The sequence below is a fragment of the Nannobrachium achirus genome (assembly GCF_963921795.1).
Source record: "Nannobrachium achirus genome assembly, chromosome: 19".
Lineage (NCBI taxonomy): Eukaryota > Metazoa > Chordata > Actinopteri > Myctophiformes > Myctophidae > Nannobrachium > Nannobrachium achirus.
This window is the reverse complement of record NC_137826.1, coordinates 58,876,780-58,897,074: the sequence shown is the minus strand read 5'-3', so window position 1 is coordinate 58,897,074 and position 20,295 is coordinate 58,876,780. Positions and strand designations below refer to the sequence as shown.

Genomic DNA, 20,295 nt, shown 5'->3' with positions numbered 1-20,295 from the left:
CAGATGCAGACTGGGTTCTCTTCTCGCGAGTCGAGACTCAAGCGTGAGAATATAATCAGCTCGTAACGGTAAACAGACAGGTTTTTAACAGGTCTTGCTTAATATGAATAAAATAACAGTACTTTACAACTGTCGGTTCTTCTTCGCTGGACATACAACTGGACAAGCTGCGTCAGCCTGTGCGACGCACGGCAGCTTGTGTCTCACTGTGAGAGTGACATAACCTTCTCCCAAATAGGTAAGAAATACATCATTCTATAAATTAACCCGATTATATTAAGCCTAAAATGGTTCCGCCGCCGTGCAGAACCGCTTTTAACAGTTTTTAACCATTTTTAACCATAGAAAAATGAGTATCAGCTATAATAGAGGGCAGGGGGTTGCTGATGAGGTCATGTTAATGGAATACATAACACAGACTGCTGAAACATTTAAACATGGCATCGACGCAGAAACAATAAAATATTGAACACTCTCCAAGTGTGTTCTTTATGCAGTCGTGGATGGAATTGGGAAGGAGCTTTGAAATAAATGAGTCTGTCTTTCCTCTACATGCAGTGTGTTCCATAATGCATTCCTTTACATGCAGTGTGTTCCATAATGCATTCCTTTACATGCAGTGTGTTCCATAAAGCATGGTGAGTGTGTTCCCTAACCATCACAACATGTATTTAAAAAAGATATCTCCATGCAACATCATTGCATTGTAAAACAGAATTACTGTGAGCGTGGTGTGTATTTATGTATGCATGACTGAACCTTTTCTCATGAATTATTTTAACAAAAAGGCCTGTCTTTAGTCATCTCTGACTGGTCTTTAACCCATTTAGGCCTAGAATTATTTCCTGCTCTAACTGTTGAAAAATAGCAGATCTACAAGCTCACAGTGCGGCTATTTTTGAAAGATTTAGATTTTTGAAAACCTTTGAAAGCCTGGATCTAACGCGCCCGAGTCACGTTAGATTTTAACCACTTTAACCATTATTTTATGCTTTAACTATTGAAAAATAGCAGATGTACAAGCTTGTGAGCTTGTAGATCTGCTATTTTTGAAATATCTTTGAATATCTTCTACTATTTTTGACCCGACTTCTAAATCCTTCTTCTAAATCAGCTGTTCTCAAACTTTTTCATGTCAAGGACCCCCCAAAATTACATTTATTTGGCCGCGGACCCCCCATCTCAAAATATGTTGTTTCAGGGACCCCCCAGAAGCAGAGATTTCGGTTACAGAAGTTTGCTTTGAAAAATGTTAACGTTTGCAGTGCACACATTTTCATTTTTATTTATTTTTTTCAAAAATAGCAGATCTACAAGCTCGCAGCGCGGCACTCGGTGCCGCGCTGTGAGCTTGTATATCTGCTATTTTTCACTAGTTAAAGCATTCAATAATTCTTGGCGTAAATGGCTTAATAAGGAGCTGGGAGGAGGGACTGAGGGTGTTAAATAGAACCCCAGGCCACAGATTGATCTTGGATAATGGTTTAAGCATTGGACCTTTACATGAATAATACAAGACACCATGTACTTTTAAAACACAGCACTAGGAGGCTGTAGACACATGGGTTACTTATTAAAAAGAACGAACTAGAGGGTAGACATTCTCTGATTAACACCCAAGGGGCCAAACTCGTTCAGTAACGAGATAAGGCCACTAGGGGTCACTCTGCCAAAAGGAGTTGTCTCGTTCCTGAACGAGACAACAAGGGGTTAACTGCACAGCTCTACGTGCATGCTGCGTGCCCTGTGAATGACCCTAGTCCATATGTCACCCCGTAGCTCAGAGAGAGAGAGAGAAAATGGCACGACCAGGCTGCATTGATTTCCATTCTAGGCTGAAACATAAAAAGGGCTTTATCTATGAATGAGGTGAAAAGAACGCCAGGGAAGCAGAGATCTGATTGTTTTCACGGCGACACTTTACCGCGATGGTCTGCTCCGGTTTAGATTTTAGTTTCGCGAGCGTTTGTAAACAAATGGATTTTCTTCCTCAATCGTCAGTGGACACTCACGTGCACACGCACGAAGCTTCCGAGGCTCTTCAAAATAAAGCGTGAACGGCGGCAGCAGCAACAGCTAGAAATGTTAGAAACCTTGGCTTCCCATGTGTTAAAAACAACGAGTGCGGACAGACCAGAAATCTTGTATTTCCACACATCATAGTTTTTTTCTTTTTTTTTAATTTATAAAGTCATTCCCTATATTTTACTTATCATACTCTGGCGTATGCCAGTGTGACGCACAAGTAGCAACAACAGCCAATCTCCAAGCTTACAACGATGCATTGTTTGGCGTATAATGACTTGCCTAAGAATAGAGAGGCCAAGTTGAAAGTGTGTATCTGTGGGTTTTATAAATAAACCAGCCGTTTCACCGTCCAAAACGACCTTGTTACGAAAGCAGAAGAAAAAGCTGAGTAACAGCATCGAACACCAAAGCATTATGGCGGTTCTCAAAGCGGGGTCCGGGGACCCCCAGAGGTCCTTGAGGGAGTTCCAGGGGGGTCGTCAACAAAACAATAAGGGACCCCAGCCAAGCACGGTCAGTGACGTCTCCATTGGGGTCAGATCAAGTCAAACCATGACTAGTCAGATCTGGCCTAGAATATCACCTGATTTCAACCAACATAAATCCTGCCCACCAAAACAGACGTTTTCGTGGGTCCGATCGAGGCCAGATAAATATCATAACTAGTCAGATATGTCCCAGAATATAACCTTACATGCTCATATTTCAACTAACATTACAAACAATAACAATAATTCTATTGTCCAGGGTTCCCCAATAGGCGGCCCGCAGGCCACAAGGGGGCTACTGTCTGGCCCCCACCAACCCCAGTAATAATGGTGGTATTAGAGTAGCAACAACACTAGTATATCAGGCCACAAGGGGGCTACCGTCAGGCCCCCACCAACCAGGCCACAAGGGGGCTACCGTCAGGCCCCCACCAACCAGGCCACAAGGGGGCTACCGTCAGGCCCCCACCAACCCCAGTAATAATGGTGGTATTAGAGTAGCAACAACACTAGTATATCGCCGTTGTCGGGTGGAAATCTCGTATCTCCAAGTTTGTACATTCTTTTGCAAATCATACAAGGCCGTTGCACAAAAGTAGTGAAAACAGCAGATCTAGAAGCACACAGCGTTGTGTGCTTGTGGATCGTTTGTTTTCACTAGTTTAAATCATTTTTAAAATGATAAATTCAAAACGAACGATTTTGGACATACACGATTCTCACCCGACAACGACGAAAACTGTCGCTGGAGTAGTGGGAACGCCACCGTCGCCCCCTGCAATGTTGTGGCCCTCGGCTTGGTACCCTAGACATAATTCGGCCCTTGGGGAAAACTAATTGGGGAACCCTGCTATAGTCCATATGACGTCCTGGTAATGACATCAAGATCATCCCCAAATGGGCTGTGATCTGACCGAGTTCTGAACATCACCGGAGGACGTTATCATGACGTCATCATGACGTCATTTGGCTTGCAGGGAAAGTTTAAACACTTGAGCTGAAAACAGAAAGAAAATAGCTCATTTTAATTAAATTTAATCTAAAAGCTTTTTTTAGAAATATATTGGACAAATCACGACAGATCTTCTTTTGGGGAATCCTTGGCACAAATTATTTTAAAAAAATGCAAGATTCAAGATCGTTATTTTGATGAGCGCCGTGCTAAAAGAAGCCCCGCCAAACGGGTGGGCGGTGCAGAGAAACAGGATGAAAACACAGTGTGGAGGTGGAGGAGATGAGATGCTGCTGGGCTGTCACTGGAGGCCCGGGGAAACTGCTGTCTCTGTGTGGAGACCACCATATGACTGCTGTCTCTGAGTGGAGACCACCATATGACTGCTGTCTCTGTGTGGAGACCACCATATGACTGTTGTCTCTGTGTGGAGACCACCATATGACTGTTGTCTCTGTGTGGAGACCACCATATGACTGCTGTCTCTGTGTGGAGACCACCATATGACTGCTGTCTCTGTGTGGAGACCACCATATGACTGTTGTCTCTGTGTGGAGACCACCATATGACTGTTGTCTCTGTGTGGAGACCACCATATGACTGTTGTCTCTGTGTGGAGACCACCATATGACTGTTGTCTCTGTGTGGAGACCACCATATGACTGTTGTCTCTGTGTGGAGACCACCATATGACTGTTGTCTCTGTGTGGAGACCACCATATGACTGCTGTCTCTGTGTGGAGACCACCATATGACTGTTGTCTCTGTGTGGAGACCACCATATGACTGTTGTCTCTGTGTGGAGACCACCATATGACTGTTGTCTCTGTGTGGAGACCACCATATGACTGTTGTCTCTGTGTGGAGACCACCATATGACTGCTGTCTCTGTGTGGAGACCACCATATGACTGTTGTCTCTGTGTGGAGACCACCATATGACTGCTGTCTCTGTGTGGAGACCACCATATGACTGTTGTCTCTGTGTGGAGACCACCATATGACTGTTGTCTCTGTGTGGAGACCACCATATGACTGTTGTCTCTGTGTGGAGACCACCATATGACTGTTGTCTCTGTGTGGAGACCACCATATGACTGCTGTCTCTGTGTGGAGACCACCATATGACTGTTGTCTCTGTGTGGAGACCACCATATGACTGTTGTCTCTGTGTGGAGACCACCATATGACTGTTGTCTCTGTGTGGAGACCACCATATGACTGCTGTCTCTGTGTGGAGACCACCATATGACTGTTGTCTCTGTGTGGAGACCACCATATGACTGTTGTCTCTGTGTGGAGACCACCATATGACTGCTGTCTCTGTGTGGAGACCACCATATGACTGTTGTCTCTGTGTGGAGACCACCATATGACTGTTGTCTCTGTGTGGAGACCACCATATGACTGTTGTCTCTGTGTGGAGACCACCATATGACTGTTGTCTCTGTGTGGAGACCACCATATGACTGTTGTCTCTGTGTGGAGACCACCATATGACTGTTGTCTCTGTGTGGAGACCACCATATGACTGTTGTCTCTGTGTGGAGACCACCATATGACTGCTGTCTCTGTGTGGAGACCACCATATGACTGTTGTCTCTGTGTGGAGACCACCATATGACTGTTGTCTCTGTGTGGAGACCACCATATGACTGCTGTCTCTGTGTGGAGACCACCATATGACTGCTGTCCCTGTGTGGAGACCACCATATGACTGTTGTCTCTGTGTGGAGACCACCATATGACTGCTGTCTCTGTGTGGAGACCACCATATGACTGTTGTCTCTGTGTGGAGACCACCATATGACTGTTGTCTCTGTGTGGAGACCACCATATGACTGTTGTCTCTGTGTGGAGACCACCATATGACTGTTGTCTCTGTGTGGAGACCACCATATGACTGCTGTCTCTGTGTGGAGACCACCATATGACTGCTTGTTTTAGTTCACTGCTTCTTAAAGTTATACCATGTAACTTTTTTTATAAAACAAATCTTAAAATTGTCCTAACTGTTAAATCGCTAAAGTTTTAGAACACCCACACCGTTATTTTCAGCTTCTAAAGCCTTCTCTTTATATGTTTTCTATGAGCCGTGAGGGGGGGAGAATTTCGCGGCAAAATGACGTCATCTGCATCATCTGTATACGTTGTGTATACGTTGGCCAATCACATCGCGGATCATACACACATGATACACTACCGGCCAATCACAGCTTATCTGCCAGGAAGTAGCCTCGCTCAGCTACAGTGTTTACCACGGTTTACCATGGTGAAGGATTCTTAACCTCTTAATCCCCAAATCCTGGCCAGAAAATTACATTCTACCATGCGTTCTACCCCTCCACAGATTTGTATCGGTCGCGGTGGTTTGCGGCGCCGCTCCGGTGGTCCACGGCGGTGGTCTGCGACGACTCCGGGCGAAAAACGGCCGAAAAAAGCAATACCGCTACAGACCACTAGTTTAGCAACTTACACAGTATAGCTTTAATACTTCTTAATACTTAATACTTGATCTGAATTTGCACACAGGCATTGACCATTAGCATTATGCACAAAATAACGACACCGTTTTATTTTTGTGTCAACGCCGGAGATTCGGGCTATGGGACCCATCGTCGCCATGGGTACACAGCCGTCACCACGGCTACAGCCCCGCAAGCTATGGGATGACTGCTCACTAGCCTGGAAACATACAAAGGACTTTCATTTCACATCCGTGACCGCAAACGCCGCGTTTTATGAGCGGCGCAGGCGTGTGTTGTTTGGTACTGACCACTAGAGGCAGCAGAAGGCACCAACCTGTGAACATGGCTTTGAAGTAGTCTGACGAGGAGGCCATCATGGCTCTGTGCACGGGGAAGGGTTCGTCTCCGTCTCCGGCTACCAGCGTCACGTCACACAGTAGACCCTCTATCCTCAGCTGGTCAAAACCCTGGGGTGCAGGGGGGGGGGGGGGGGGAGAGAGAGAGAGAGAGAGAGAGAGAGAGAGAGAGAGAGAGAGAGACAGAAAATGTTATGGCTTGAATTGTAATTGTCAACAACGATAACAAAATTAAATTGTTAATCACAATCAGGACAGGAATTTCATGGCCGTCGTTGCCCCTCAGTTTGGCCTTGTGCCCCTCAAACCAACGGCATGGCTTGAGACCACAATGCTCTCCTCTGTCTCGTTTCATTGTTTGACAGCACAATCATCAGTGTATTTTGTATTCATGTCAGTTTGTGTTTTCAGATATTTAACCACTTGAACTTTCATAAACTTGACCTTTCACTCTGTACTTAGTCTGCTCTTTTTCCCCTCTACACCAAAGCTCTTTGCGATGCGAGGCGTTGTGAGCTTGTAGATCTTCTATCTTTGGCTAAAAGTTCTCAAAATATGGACATTAGGGTTCAAGTGGTTAATATAAAAAAGGAGAAAAAAGGTTTCTATCACACAAAGATTTGAAGGACCCCCTGTAGTAACTCTGAGGACCCCCCAAGGTGTCCCGGACCCCCTGTTGAAGACCCCTGTACTACTGCATATATACTTCAAGTATTGCAAATGTACTATTACATTGTACATTAGTGTATTGTACGTCATCTACTCAGATCTTTTATGACTCATTTGTACCCTGAGAAAAGGTTGTCTAGGTGACAACAAGGTGCGGCTACAAAAGTCTTCCTGTTCCCGTAAACTTGCCAAAAACATCCAGGCCTCTCACGCACCAGCCGCGCTGCCAAGCCCGTCCACATGGCCAGGGACGTGCTGGGCCCCTGATTCAGCCCGGGAAAGAGTCGGAGACGCCCTCATTGCCCGCTATAGAGAGATCTCTCTCTGTAGCGCTGCTGCTACTCAAAGATTTGCCATTTCAGATCATGACAAGTGACAAGCCAGTGGGCCAATTACTGCACATGAGTTTATATTTCGTCGTTGTCGGGTGGAAACCTTGTACGTCCAAAACCGTTAGTTTTGTATTTATCATTTTAAAAAGGATTTAAACTAGTGAAAACAGCCGATCTACAAGCACACAACGCCTCGCACCGCGAGGCACCGCGAGGTGGGCAAGCCTTAGTGTCAATGCCTGGCGTACACACAATGTTTTATTGTTGCAGTGTTCCATTCTGGGAAACAGAGATAAACAGGGAAGTTAGGAGAAGAGTTGAATGTACCACCAGGTCTCTTTGACATGGAATCAGGGAAACAGTTCGATAACGCTGTCACAACGCTTCCGTTGTTGTCTGGTGTATTTTATTGCCTTATTAGCGTCACCAGACGTCAAAACTGATGTCAATTGTCACGCAAACATACCGGTTTCACCAATAAATTGAATGTTCTTTTTTTCTTTTTATATTTTTATCCCACGATTTTGTAACCCATTTTCACCCAGTGCCAATTGCCTATGTAATCCTGGGCTCTGCTCTCCCTCTGCCGCGCCTGGGGAGACAACGGACTGACCTCATGCTTCCTTCAATGCATGGGTAGTCCAAGTTGTTTCTTTTCACCTGACAGGGGGGATTTCCCTGGGATGGACGTAGCACGTGGAAGGAACACGTTATTCCAACCAGTTCCTTTCCCCTCCATCAAGCGCCCCGGCTGGCCAGGGGGAGGCAGAATAGAGACCAGGATTACTGCATGTTTTTGTGAGGGTATCTACCCTAGGAGACACGGGGAGAACATGCAAACTCCACAGAGAAAGGCCCCATCACCAACCCCACCTAGGGTGTGGGCGCTGATGATGCGGAGGGAGGAACACGCCCCCCAGCACCCACAGCGTCCCCCGGCGGGAATCGAACCCAGGACCTTCTAGCTGTGAGGCGAAGCGCTAACCACTGCGCCACCGTGCCCCCATAAATTGAATGTTCTGATCTTGTGTTGTAGCCTAATATTGCTGTACTAACCGTTGACTTTTGCTATGCCTGGCCGAATAAGCCACCTGTGATTATTGCAACAGTTTGTCTTGTCTGGTGTCATGGATTGGTAAATTCAAGTCAGCCACAATGTTTAACTCATCCAGTGCCAGGAATCTCCACTAGAGGGCGCACAGTGGCCAGAGAATCCACCATAGACATACGCTGTATATGCACAAGCCGTGCGCAGCCATGGCGCGCCTGAACACTTTCCTTTGTGTCATGAACAGGAACAGGATGAAGTTAGCTTGAAGTTAGCTATTGGCTACCACTCATTTTAGAAGCCCAATTTTCGGCGATTTAGCCGTGATTAAACCTTGCGCCCCTCATAGAAAGGCATAGAACAGAGAAAATGAGCTCTAAAGATCCTGGATTGCATTGGAGTGGGCGGCAAATATTGGCGGCGCGACGCTCTTGCGGGCCGATGTAAACAAATCGCGGCAGGCGGCCGGCTCGAAAATTTAGCCTGGTGCTTCGGTAAGGCCTCTGGGTGTTTAAATAATTTTATATAAAAAGCCGAACTAGTTCGGGATCGGCGCAAAAAGAGTTAAGGAGGCAGCTGAGCTCGTTGGTTCAGGGCATGAATAAATAAAGTAAAGGCTGTCTTATACAACATTTTATCCCCATTATTCAACTTAATTCAATGAACGATGAACACGTAATAATAAAGAGCGGAGCAGTCTCTCTCTCTCTCTGACACACAGACAGAGAGAAAGCACAATCGTTAAGACTTATTATTTATTTAATATGGTGTAGCATAAAGTGGGCCTCCAACCAGAGCGAGCCTTGGAGACGCTCTTCAATGGCTGTGTGTTGTGCAGTGGGTTGTGTGCACAAAGACACAATGAAACAGGCTTCTTTTCTTACTGCTTGCAGCCAAGCGCTCGCAGCAACAAAAGCTGACACAAATATAACTCTAACACATAACACAGCGCTTCTCAAAGTGGGATCCGGGGACCCGCGGGGGTCCTTGGGGGAGGTTCCAGGGGGGTCCCCAGCAAAAGTAGTTAACGTAGCATCACAATCCTTTTAATAACTTCATCCATTAATGTGTTGGCTATTCAAAGATGGCAGATCTACAAGCTCACAGCAACAAAAAGCTCACACTTTCAAGCTTGCAAGATCTGCCCCTTGTTATGCTTTTATGTGGCGCTGTAGGAGTATGATCAAGTAGGACAATAATAATTGACAAAAAAAAATACAAAAAGGTTAAGACTGTACTGTACTGTATGTCTGCCTGTAGCATGACGATTCGGAAATGAACTGCTACACTACACACACACGCACCACCGCTCACTCCAAACTTAGTTTGATTTTTTTTTTTTTTAGTCGCTTCAGGATAGTAAGAGGCTGCCGGTCGTGGGTGGTGCCGTTGTTTTATTGACAGTCACGCCATTTGGATCGATTCTCTGTCATTTCACTTCACTTGGATTGGTTCATCTAAGTCGCTGCTGCAGCATTCTAAGCTAAGCTAACGGCCTGGCTAACGACCGTGGCATTGAGACGGCTTGACAGAGGGTCTGTCAACAGAGCTGATGAGAAGTGAAGGGTCTGCGATGATGTGAGAGGACCCTACAGGAAGACACCCTGCAATTAAAGCACATTCCTATCAATGCAGGGATTTAGAGCAGGGGTTCCCAAACCTTTTTGTCTCAGGGCACCCCATGAATATGTTTTTAATCCGAGGCACCCCTACATTATAATTTTACACTCCCAGCGCCTTATATTTATAGCATATCGTCGTTGTCGGGTGGAAACCTTGTATGTCCAAAACCGTTCATTTTGTATTTATCATCTATAAAATGTACTAAACTAGTGAAAACAGCAGATCTACAAGCACAGTCGTGTGCTTGTAGATCGACTGTTTTCACTAGTTTTGTGCGACAGTCTTGTATGATGAAGCAGGGCTTTGCTTTACCAAAAGACGTACACATTTGAAACTTGGAGATACGAGGTTTCTGCCCGACAGTGGCGATATTTTAGTGATTATGTTGCGAGGAAAACGTTGAGATAACAGCCATTTTTGTGTACTTCAGGTTTAAAATGATACTAAATATTATTTAGTGTCCAAATAAATTCCAAATATTATCAAATTATCTCGCGGCACCCCTGGACTGCCATCACGGCACCCCAGGGTGCCCCGTCACCCACTTTGAAAACCCCTGATTTAGAAGACATTTATAGAATCAGGTCAAAATATTCAAAGACTTTCAAGATTTTTCAAAAGTAGCAGACAAGCTCACAGAGCGTTGTGAGGTTGTTGATCTGCTATTTGCAGCCGGCTGGCATTCACATGAATGTGGATGAACAGAGTTGAAGGAAGAACTTTAGAAATTATTCTAAAGTTATTTTTTTTTTCTAATCTGTTTTTATACGGATATTGATGTAGCTGTAAATTGAATTAACGCAAATCAACAAGCTTGCTATTTTCTGTACTTTTGTGAGATTAAAATACCGTATAGGTCGTTATTTAGTTGATTTGCGTCGATTCATTTAAGAAGGAACTATCCCCCCAAAACACGCTTCTAGATTACTTGATTAATTACAAAAATAAAAGTAATCAATAGCATAATCATTTATAAGAGAATCAGAGAGAGTTGCAGCCCTAATGAGAAGAGTTTTCATTTGGGCTGAATCAATTTCAGTTATTTCAAAAGTTTTGCCTCGACTAGAATTCACAAACAATTCTGCTTTTGTTTTGTTTGTTTTTTATAGTGAAAGTAGCTGATCTCTCACTGACCGGAGACAGATTCATTTAGTTCAATATATAAATTATATATATATATATATATATATATATATATATATATATATAAAATCAAACGTATTTCCGTGTCGATAAAAATAAACTTGATTAACCCATTAAAACCAGGACAGCATCTGTCATTTTAGATTTCATAGCAGAAAAGTAGCAGCTACGCCACCGTTATATTTTCAAGGAGTCGCCGCGCGGTGAAAACGGTGCGCAGCCTGCCCGCAGCCGGTGTGTGTTCCCCTTTAGAAGGCATTTGTACAATCAGCCTCCAGATTAAGCCGGTTATTGACTTTAAATTACGGTTTGGAATATATATATATATATATTCCAAACCGTAATTTAAAGTGCCAGATCCTTGCACAATTGGCAGATGGTGTTGAGCAGGCGAGGAAAAGGACAAGACAGCTCTCTAATGGGCCTCACTTCATCCATTTTGTCAGGGCAGGAGAAAGCGCTGCAGCAGGAGGGAGGAGAAAAGGGGTCCTGGCCACAGCAAGCGACTGGGAGATGCGGGCTGACCTGAAAAAGCAGCTCAAATTCCCAGAGGAGATAGCCCACACTAGCCTGAGACCAGATATTGTATTGTGGTCTAAAGGTACCAAACAGGTGGTGCTCATGGAGCTGACAGTACCCTGGGAAGAGAGGATAGAGGAGGCATACGAGCGCAAGCTCAACAAATATCAAGCCCTCATCCTCGAGAGCCAGCAAAATGGATGGAAGGCCTGGAACTTGCCGGTGGAGGTGGGCTGCAGAGGCTTCGCTGGCCGGTCGCTCTGGAGAGCCCTCGGACTGCTGGGGATGGAAGGGCTGGCTAGGAAGCGGCTGGTAGCAAACACCACTAAACGGGCAGAAGAAGCATCACGCTGGATCTGGATACAAAGAGAGGTGCGGTGGCAGAGCCGACCTACTGAAGGACTAAAGACATAGAGTTGGGTGGTGTTCAGTGGGGGTAGAGCCGACCTACTGAAAGACTTAAGACATAGAGTTGGGTGGTGTTCAGTGGGGGCAGAGCCGACCTACTGAAGGACTAAAGACATAGAGTTGGGTGGTGTTCAGTGGGGGTAGAGCCGACCTACTGAAAGACTTAAGACATAGAGTTGGGTGGTGTTCAGTGGGGGTAGAGCCAACCTACTGAAAGACTTAAGACATAGAGTTGGGTGGTGTTCAGTGGGGGTAGAGCCAACCTACTGAAAGACTTAAGACATAGAGTTGGGTGGTGTTCAGTGGGGGTAGAGCCAACCTACTGAAAGACTTAAGACATAGAGTTGGGTGGTGTTCAGTGGGGGTAGAGCCAACCTACTGAAAGACTTAAGACATAGAGTTGGGTGGTGTTCAGTGGGGGTAGAGCCGGGACGCTGGATCTGCTGTTGAGCCCCTCCGAGGTGTCATGGGCTTAAATCAACGAAACATCGGTGAAGGGGGGTGCCCATTTGATAACCTGCTGAAGCCACCCAACTCCTGTCTAGTTGTGGTATGCGGTCAAGCTTAGTCTTGGCTCAGGGAGGAGGACGCCCCTGCCATGCAGAGTCCCGTCGGTGCCTTGAGGGAAGGAGAGATGGAGAGAGCGATGCCACTGGCTCACAGATGGTGCAGGAGCGAGTTCCTGTAAAGGTGAGCCAGTTGCGATACCCTTATCGTATTTTGCATATATATATATATATATATATATATATATATATGTGTGTGTGTGTCCCGTCCATGGTAATTTCAGTCCAGAAATAACAGGTTTTATCTGTCCGTAAATGTGTGTCCCCCATGTCCATATATGGTCATTTCAGTCCATATGTGTGTAGTGTCCGTCCCGGTGTTTAAAGCTTGGTCTCATTGGACAGATATGTCTAATGAGACCATAGTTTGAGGATTGGTCAAGCTTCACAGGACAATCCGGCCCTCCAGATAAAATCATTCATTCATTCGGAATTCGGAATTCTGTAGCTCTAGACAATTTTATACTCAGATTCACTGCTTCACTTCGAACCGAGGTTTGATTTTATTTATTTGTTAAGTTTTACTTTGAACTTCTACTTCTTCTTTTGTTTTCCCCGTTTTTTTGTGGGCTGTTGGTTGTCATGGCTACCAGTTCCCACCTGATGTTGTGTGGGAGTCCAGACTGCTCCAGACCGTACTGAATAACTGCCAGCTTGCATAACGTCTTCAGACGAGGACTCAAGTCTAAGATGTTCAGTTCATCATTGGCTGTTCCGTTTGATCTATTATATCCTCCAAAGAGGACGATACGATCTCCCATCATGCAACAGAAAACCATGCAACTCCAAAGGTTGTGATAAGTTCTTAAACATGGAACATTCCCTTTGGACTCAACCTTCTTCCAGGTGAAGGTCGCTGGACTGAATTTCCACAGATCCTGGTTATAGTTCTTCCTGCCACCAAATATGTACAGCTCTCCATTGTAGGTAAAGGCTGAATGACCATCGCGTTCTTCTGGGAAAAGCTGTGCTGAAGGCATATTCAGCCAACAGTTGGTCTCTGTGTCAAACACACTGATGGTGTTGTTAGTAGTAGTGTTGTTAGTAGTAGTGTTGAAGTAGCTGGAGTTCTTCAAGCCCCCAAATACATACATCTTTGTCCCGATGATGGTGGCAGAGTGCCAGTATGAAGCAGGTGGAGGAGTTCCTCTGGTGTTAATTAAAGACCAGACCATCGTGGTGGTGTCCAACTTGTAGATGTCACTAGTGAGGCCAGTCGGATACTTGTATCCTCCATAGATAAACATGACCTTACCAAAGACACAGGCAGAGTGGCTGTAACCCCCTTCTGGAGCAGTCCCAGAAACCCTGGGTGTGAGCATTTTATGGGCGTCGACATCAAATGCATAAAGCACCTTGCTGTATTTCCATGTGTGAGTAACTCCCCCCCAGATGTAGATGAAAGGGTCGATCAGCACAGCTGTGCGGCTGGTGACCATGGGATGAACCTCAAGGGGACGTTGTCCTCTTCCAGGTGTCTCTGGGGGCAACCTGGTCCAGCATAAAGACACTGTGTTGAAGACATGCACCTCAGTCCGACGCTTGGACTCGATAAAGTCCCCTCTGAAGCAGTACACTTTGTGGTTCACTGCTACAGCAGCATCATACGGTATCTCTGGAAGCCCTTTTAGGTGCACCGTCCAACAAAACATTTCACACAGCAGTTTCTATGTTTCAACCTGCAAGAGAACTCAGTCCTACTGTGTGCGTCAGCACTTATATAGGTTAGTGGGTCTATGTGTGACGTAGACATGATGTCACGTGTAGGTCAGGTCTGTGTGTCGTAGTTGACTGACGTCATAGACTGACCTGCAAATACAAACTACTCTGACATAGTGGTTACAGTGTGTCCGAGGTTCTGTCAGTGGTTGTTTTACCTATGAATCCATGAGTGTGTGTGAGTACCTCAGAGTGTACTAAAACGTTATTCTTTGGTTAGAACTGACTGAAAATAACTTTGTACTTCCAAGTTTAAAATTATACTAAATAATATTTGTGTGTCCAAAGAAAGTGTCCAAATGAATCCCAAATATTATCAAATGATCTCGTGGCACCCCTGGACTGCCGTCGCGGCACCCCAGGGTGCCCCGTCACCCACTTTGAAAACCCCTGCTTTAGCACAGCAGAGCGCTGATCTGGTTTTATATGAATGTTATGCTAATCATAGAATGTGGACCATGGCCTGGATTCACACTTGCAGCAGCAGCGATCGTTCTGTGCTACACTTTGTGGTCTAAAGCAGAGGTTCTCAACCTTTTCAGGCCGCGACCTCCAAAACAATCATATTTTAACTGGGGACCCCCCCCCCCCCACCGCCCCCTGACGAGCACTAAGAGCTGAGGCATTACATTTTGTATAGCACGGTTCTATTGTGGAAATAACAGATTTAGATTTCACAATGCTATTTTATTGTGGAAATAGCAGATCTCACAACGCCTCACGTTACGAGGCGTTGACTTGTGAGCATGTAGATCGGCTGTTTAATTTGTCATTTTAGAGCAGGGGTTCCCAAACTTTTTTGTCTCAGGGCACCACATAAGTATTTTCTTTTAATCCGAGGCACCCCTACATTATAATTTTCACTCCCAGCACCTTATATTTATAGCATATCGTCGTTGTTGGGTGGAAACCTTGTGTTCCAAAACCGTTCGTTTTGTATTTATCATCTATAAAATGTACTAAACTAGTGAAAACAGCCGATCTACAAGCGACAGAGGTTTCTGCCTGACAGCGACGATATTTTAGTGATATGTTGCGAGAAAAACGTTGAGATAATAGACATGTTGGTTATAACTGACTGAAATAACTTTGTACTTCAAGTTTAACATGATACTAAACATTTCTTCAAGTGTCCAAATAAATTCCAAATATTATCAAATGATCTCGCGGCACCTCTGGACTGCCGTCGCGGCACCCCAGGGTGCCCCGTCACCCACTTTGAAAACCCCTGTTTTAGAGGTATTAAAAAGTCCTTCAATTGTCACTTTAGAAACGTGCAGATACCCTCTATAGTATATACACTTAAACTTTATGTTGAAAACAAGGTTGCACATGATGTTACTCTGTACATATAGTGTTTTATACGTGTGATCATATTGAATGTTTTTGATGCTACTTTATATGTTGATGAAATGAATACCAAGGACCCCAAAGGAAACAACCGCAAGACACAGACAGACAGAAGGACCCTCTTATAGAGGAATAGCCACGCCGTAAAGAACTGTGTTAACAAAGGGTTTGTTAACAAAAGGTTGCATGGTTTAACAGTCATTATGTGTTCATTCACAGTGATGCTTGCATTATTTTTTCATAGCTCTCTCTCTCTGTGTGCTTACCGTGCACTATGGTTCATACAGTAGTGTTTAACGTGCACTATGGTTCATACAGTAGTGTTTAACGTGCACTATGGTTCATACAGTAGTGCTTAACGTGCACTATGGTTCATACAGTAGTGTTTAACGTGCACTATGGTTCATACAGTAGTGTTTAACGTGCACTATGGTTCATACAGTAGTGTTTAACGTGCACTATGGTTCATACAGTAGTGTTTAACGTGCACTATGGTTCATACAGTAGTGTTTAACGTGCACTATGGTTCATACAGTAGTGTTTAACGTGCACTATGGTTCATACAGTAGTGTTTAACGTGCACTATGGTTCATACAGTAGTGTTTAACGTGCACTATGGTTCATACAGTAGTGTTTAACGTGCACTATGGTTCATACAGTAGTGCTTAACGTGCACTATGGTTCATACAGTACCGTGCACAGTGTGCACGCTATGTATTATTTAAGTGGTGTGCATGACTGCACTGACGTCGTTACTGTAGCCTTTTTTCCCTACCAAGCTCTTTCACACACAGTAAACTGTATTCACACACGTATATGAAACGGTTTTGTTTGTCCAGGTATTTCTAGTAGGCCCGTCACAGTTATTACATCATTGCCTAATCGCAATTATTTCACATAATGGCAATTATTTTGTCTTAATTGTCATAACTGTTTCCTTGTTGAAAGATGTTAATACTTCATAAAGAATAGTTTCAAACATAAAAGTGGAAATATCAGATCTACAAGCTCAAAACCCACCGCAACGCGTTGTGAGCTTGTAGATCGGCCATTTCCACTATCAATGTTCTTTTTTTTTTTTAAGTATAAAGCTGTCAAAAATATGTCATTTTGTTGTATATTTAGGTTATATGCCATATTTTGTCAACGACAAAAAACACAATTCAATTGTTAATTGCAATTATTGACAATTAATCGCCATGTAAAATGTCATAATGGTCACAGCCCTAGTTTATGGCAGTTACCACTCTGAGGCGCAACGGTGCGACCGCAGCGATCCGTTCTTCAGTTATGGTCCGTTGGGGGAAAAGTGGCCATGACCCAAGGGCAAGTAGAACATGACCTGTACTACTGTACTACTACATGTATCTGAGACCTTAGTGTCAACCCCTGACAAGTACCACTCCCCCCGCCATGTGTGTGTTGGAGGTTCCAGTGTGTGTGTGCACCTACCTGTAGCACCACAGAGGAGTGTGTGTGTGTGTGTGTGTGTGTGTGTGTGTGTGTGTGTGTGTGTGTGCACAGACCTGCAGCACCACAGAGGAGTGTGTGTTGGAGGTGAAGAAGCGTGTGTTGGAGGTTCCGCTCTTGGAGGTCTGCAGGTGCAGGTGGGCGGAGCTAAGGTCCCCGTAACCCAGGGCAACCTTCATGTGGGCGTCGTCGTCCTCCACCAGGGATCTGGACAGGAAGAGGAAGTGACATCATCACCATCAGAGTGGTCAGTCAGTCTATACTGTCGTGTAGCCATGACAACTATTCCACTATCTCCAAATGCTATATAGGCCAGAGCAGGGGTCTTCAACGTTTTCAGGCCAATAATCTCGCGTAGCCAGACAACTATTCCACAATCTCCGAATGCTATATAGAGTCTGGAACGGCAGCTCCAGAACGGCGAGTATCGGAAGTAGCCAGTGCTGCACTGAACTGTAGTCCCACTGGAAACATAACAGAAACACAATAGCTCAGACAAAGTCATTCGAGCGGCCTATTCTTGTTATGGGTGTATAGTTTAAAGGAGCTATAGTCAACTTTTTTCATTGTAGGGCCGACACTTTGTTTACATCCTAGTATATAGACTAGAATGTAAACAACGTGTCGGTCTGACAATGGCCAAAATGATTATTTTATCATTATTTTACACTTTTTGTGGTCACTTTTGAATAGAAACACATATATGAAGCTTATTTTTTTATAAAATATTTTCGAAACATTATTTTTATGTTAGCATCCGTTTTTCAAGAAAAAGTTATCTATAGCTCCTTTAAGAAAACGTTTGCAATCATGGAAGTAACACCAATAACACCAGAGAAAGACCAAATAACGCCCCCAGAAATATTGAAAGGAGACATAACGCTTCCAGTAGGACATGTTATTGTTACTGCACCAAGGGAGCGGTTGCGTCACATCCACTTTATCTCACACTCATCGTTTCTATTTCCGTTTGCCAGACTGTATGCCGGGAGCATTTGCCCAAATCGCGGAGGCAACAGTCTGGCCTCGCGAGACTAGTCGGTCTATACTCTTGTAGTCTCGCGTAGCCAGACAAATATTCCACAATCTCCGAATGCTATATAGAGTCTGGAACAGCAGCTCCCGAACGGCGAGTAATGGAATTACCGCATTACCGTTCAACAAAATATATTTTAAAATGTCATTTCTGCCAAGCAGCCAGCTAAACATGCTTATATGATTTTTATTTATATAATGATAAATGTGTGCGATGTGAGACGGAAACGGAAGTGACGAGGAGGCTTCACTTCCGCTTTGACCGGTACTCATCGTTCTTCTTTCGATGCACCAGACTGTATGACGGGAGCATTTGCCCAAATCGCGGAGGCAACAGTCTGGCCTCGCGAGACTAATACTCTTGTGTAGCCATGACAACTATTCCACTATCTCCCAATGCTGTATAGGCTAGAGCAGGGGTTTTCCAAGTGGGTGACGGGGCACCCTAGGGTATATATCATCATCATCAGTATCATTTTAAACTTGAAGTACAAAGTTATTTTCAGTCAGTTCTAACCAAAATGGCTGTTATCTCAACGTTTTCCTCGCAACATAATCACTAAAATATCGTCACTGTCGGGCAGAAACCTTGTATCTCCAAGTTTCAAATGTGTACGTCTTTTGGTAAAGCAAAGCCCTGCTTCATCATACAAGACTGTCGCACAAAACTAGTGAAAACAGCCGATCTACAAGCACACAACGCCTCGCGATTGTAGATCTGCTGTTTTCACTAATTTAGTACATTTTATAGACGATAAATACAAAACAAACGGTTTTGGACATACAAGGTTTCCACCCGACAATGACGATATGCTATAAATATACGGTTCTGGGAGTGAATATTATAATGTACTGAGAACCCAGGAGCACTTAAAAAATATGATAATTAAGTTCATCTGTATTCACTCAGCGGCCTATACAGTACATCGTACAGTTGATCTACTGCAGCTTTCATTTCTATACAAGAAAACCAAACTAAATAAAGTGCCATTAAACTAAGTTATTTTATGCAGTGTGCTAAAGTAGTTATTTAATAACCATCCTCCTCCGTAAACAACGCTAACAGTAACTCAGTTTAATTAAGAGAAACGGGCCAACAACAAAGTGTAAGCGTTGGGAGGAACTACTGGGGGCAGTAAAGAAATTGACATTGCAGAAACAAGATCCATCCATCCATCCATCTTCAACCGCTTATCCGGAATCGGGTTGTGGGGGGTAACAGTTCCAACTGAGACCTACAGATTTCCTTATCCCGAGCAACTTCCTCCACTCCCTCAGGGAGTATACCGGGGCGTTCCCAAGCCAGTCTGGAGATATAATATAATCCCTCCATCTGGTCTTTGGTCTGCCACGGGGTCTCCTCCCAGTGGGACGTGCATCGAGGACCTTCCTAGGAAGGCGCTCGGGGGGCATCCGTACTAGATGCCCCAACCACCTAAGCTGACTCCTTTCCAAGTGTATGAGCAGCGGTTCTACTCCAAGTCTCTCTCGGGTGATTGAACTTCTCACCCTATCTCTAAGGGAGATACCAGCCACCCGTCTGAGGAAACCCATTTCGGCCGCTAGCACCCGCGACATTATACTTTCGGTCAATGCCCTGTAGACACTGTCCTCTGTCCCCAAGGGCCCTGGACTCAATGCCCTGTAGACACTGTCCTCTGTCCCCACCAGGACTCAATGCCCTGTAGACACTGTCCTCTGTCCCCACCAGGACTCAATGCCCTGTAGACACTGTCCTCTGTCCCCACCAGGACTCAATGCCCTGTAGACACTGTCCTCTGTCCCCACCAGGACTCAATGCCCTGTAGACACTGTCCTCTGTCCCCACCAGGACTCAATGCCCTGTAGACACTGTCCTCTGTCCCCACCAGGACTCAATGCCCTGTAGACACTGTCCTCTGTCCCCACCTGGACTCAATGCCCTGTAGACACTGTCCTCTGTCCCCACCAGGACTCAATGCCCTGTAGACACTGTCCTCTGTCCCCACCAGGACTCAATGCCCTGTAGACACTGTCCTCTGTCCCCACCAGGACTCAATGCCCTGTAGACACTGTCCTCTGTCCCCACCAGGACTCAATGCCCTGTAGACACTGTCCTCTGTCCCCACCAGGACTCAATGCC

The 20,295-nt window shown here is 45.0% G+C and overlaps 1 protein-coding gene across 1 annotated transcript in view; it reads right to left on the bottom strand.

The window, feature by feature from the left end:
* Positions 1 to 20,295, bottom strand: part of klhl13 (kelch-like family member 13) — a 111,142-nt gene that overhangs the window by 31,855 nt on the left and 58,992 nt on the right. Inside the window, exons 3-4 of the mRNA XM_080748872.1 lie at positions 17,195 to 17,345; positions 6,270 to 6,402 (exon numbers count right to left, since the gene is read on the bottom strand). Coding sequence (XP_080604998.1) covers positions 6,270 to 6,402; positions 17,195 to 17,345 — 284 coding nt within the window. The remainder of the gene's footprint in view (positions 1 to 6,269; positions 6,403 to 17,194; positions 17,346 to 20,295) is intronic.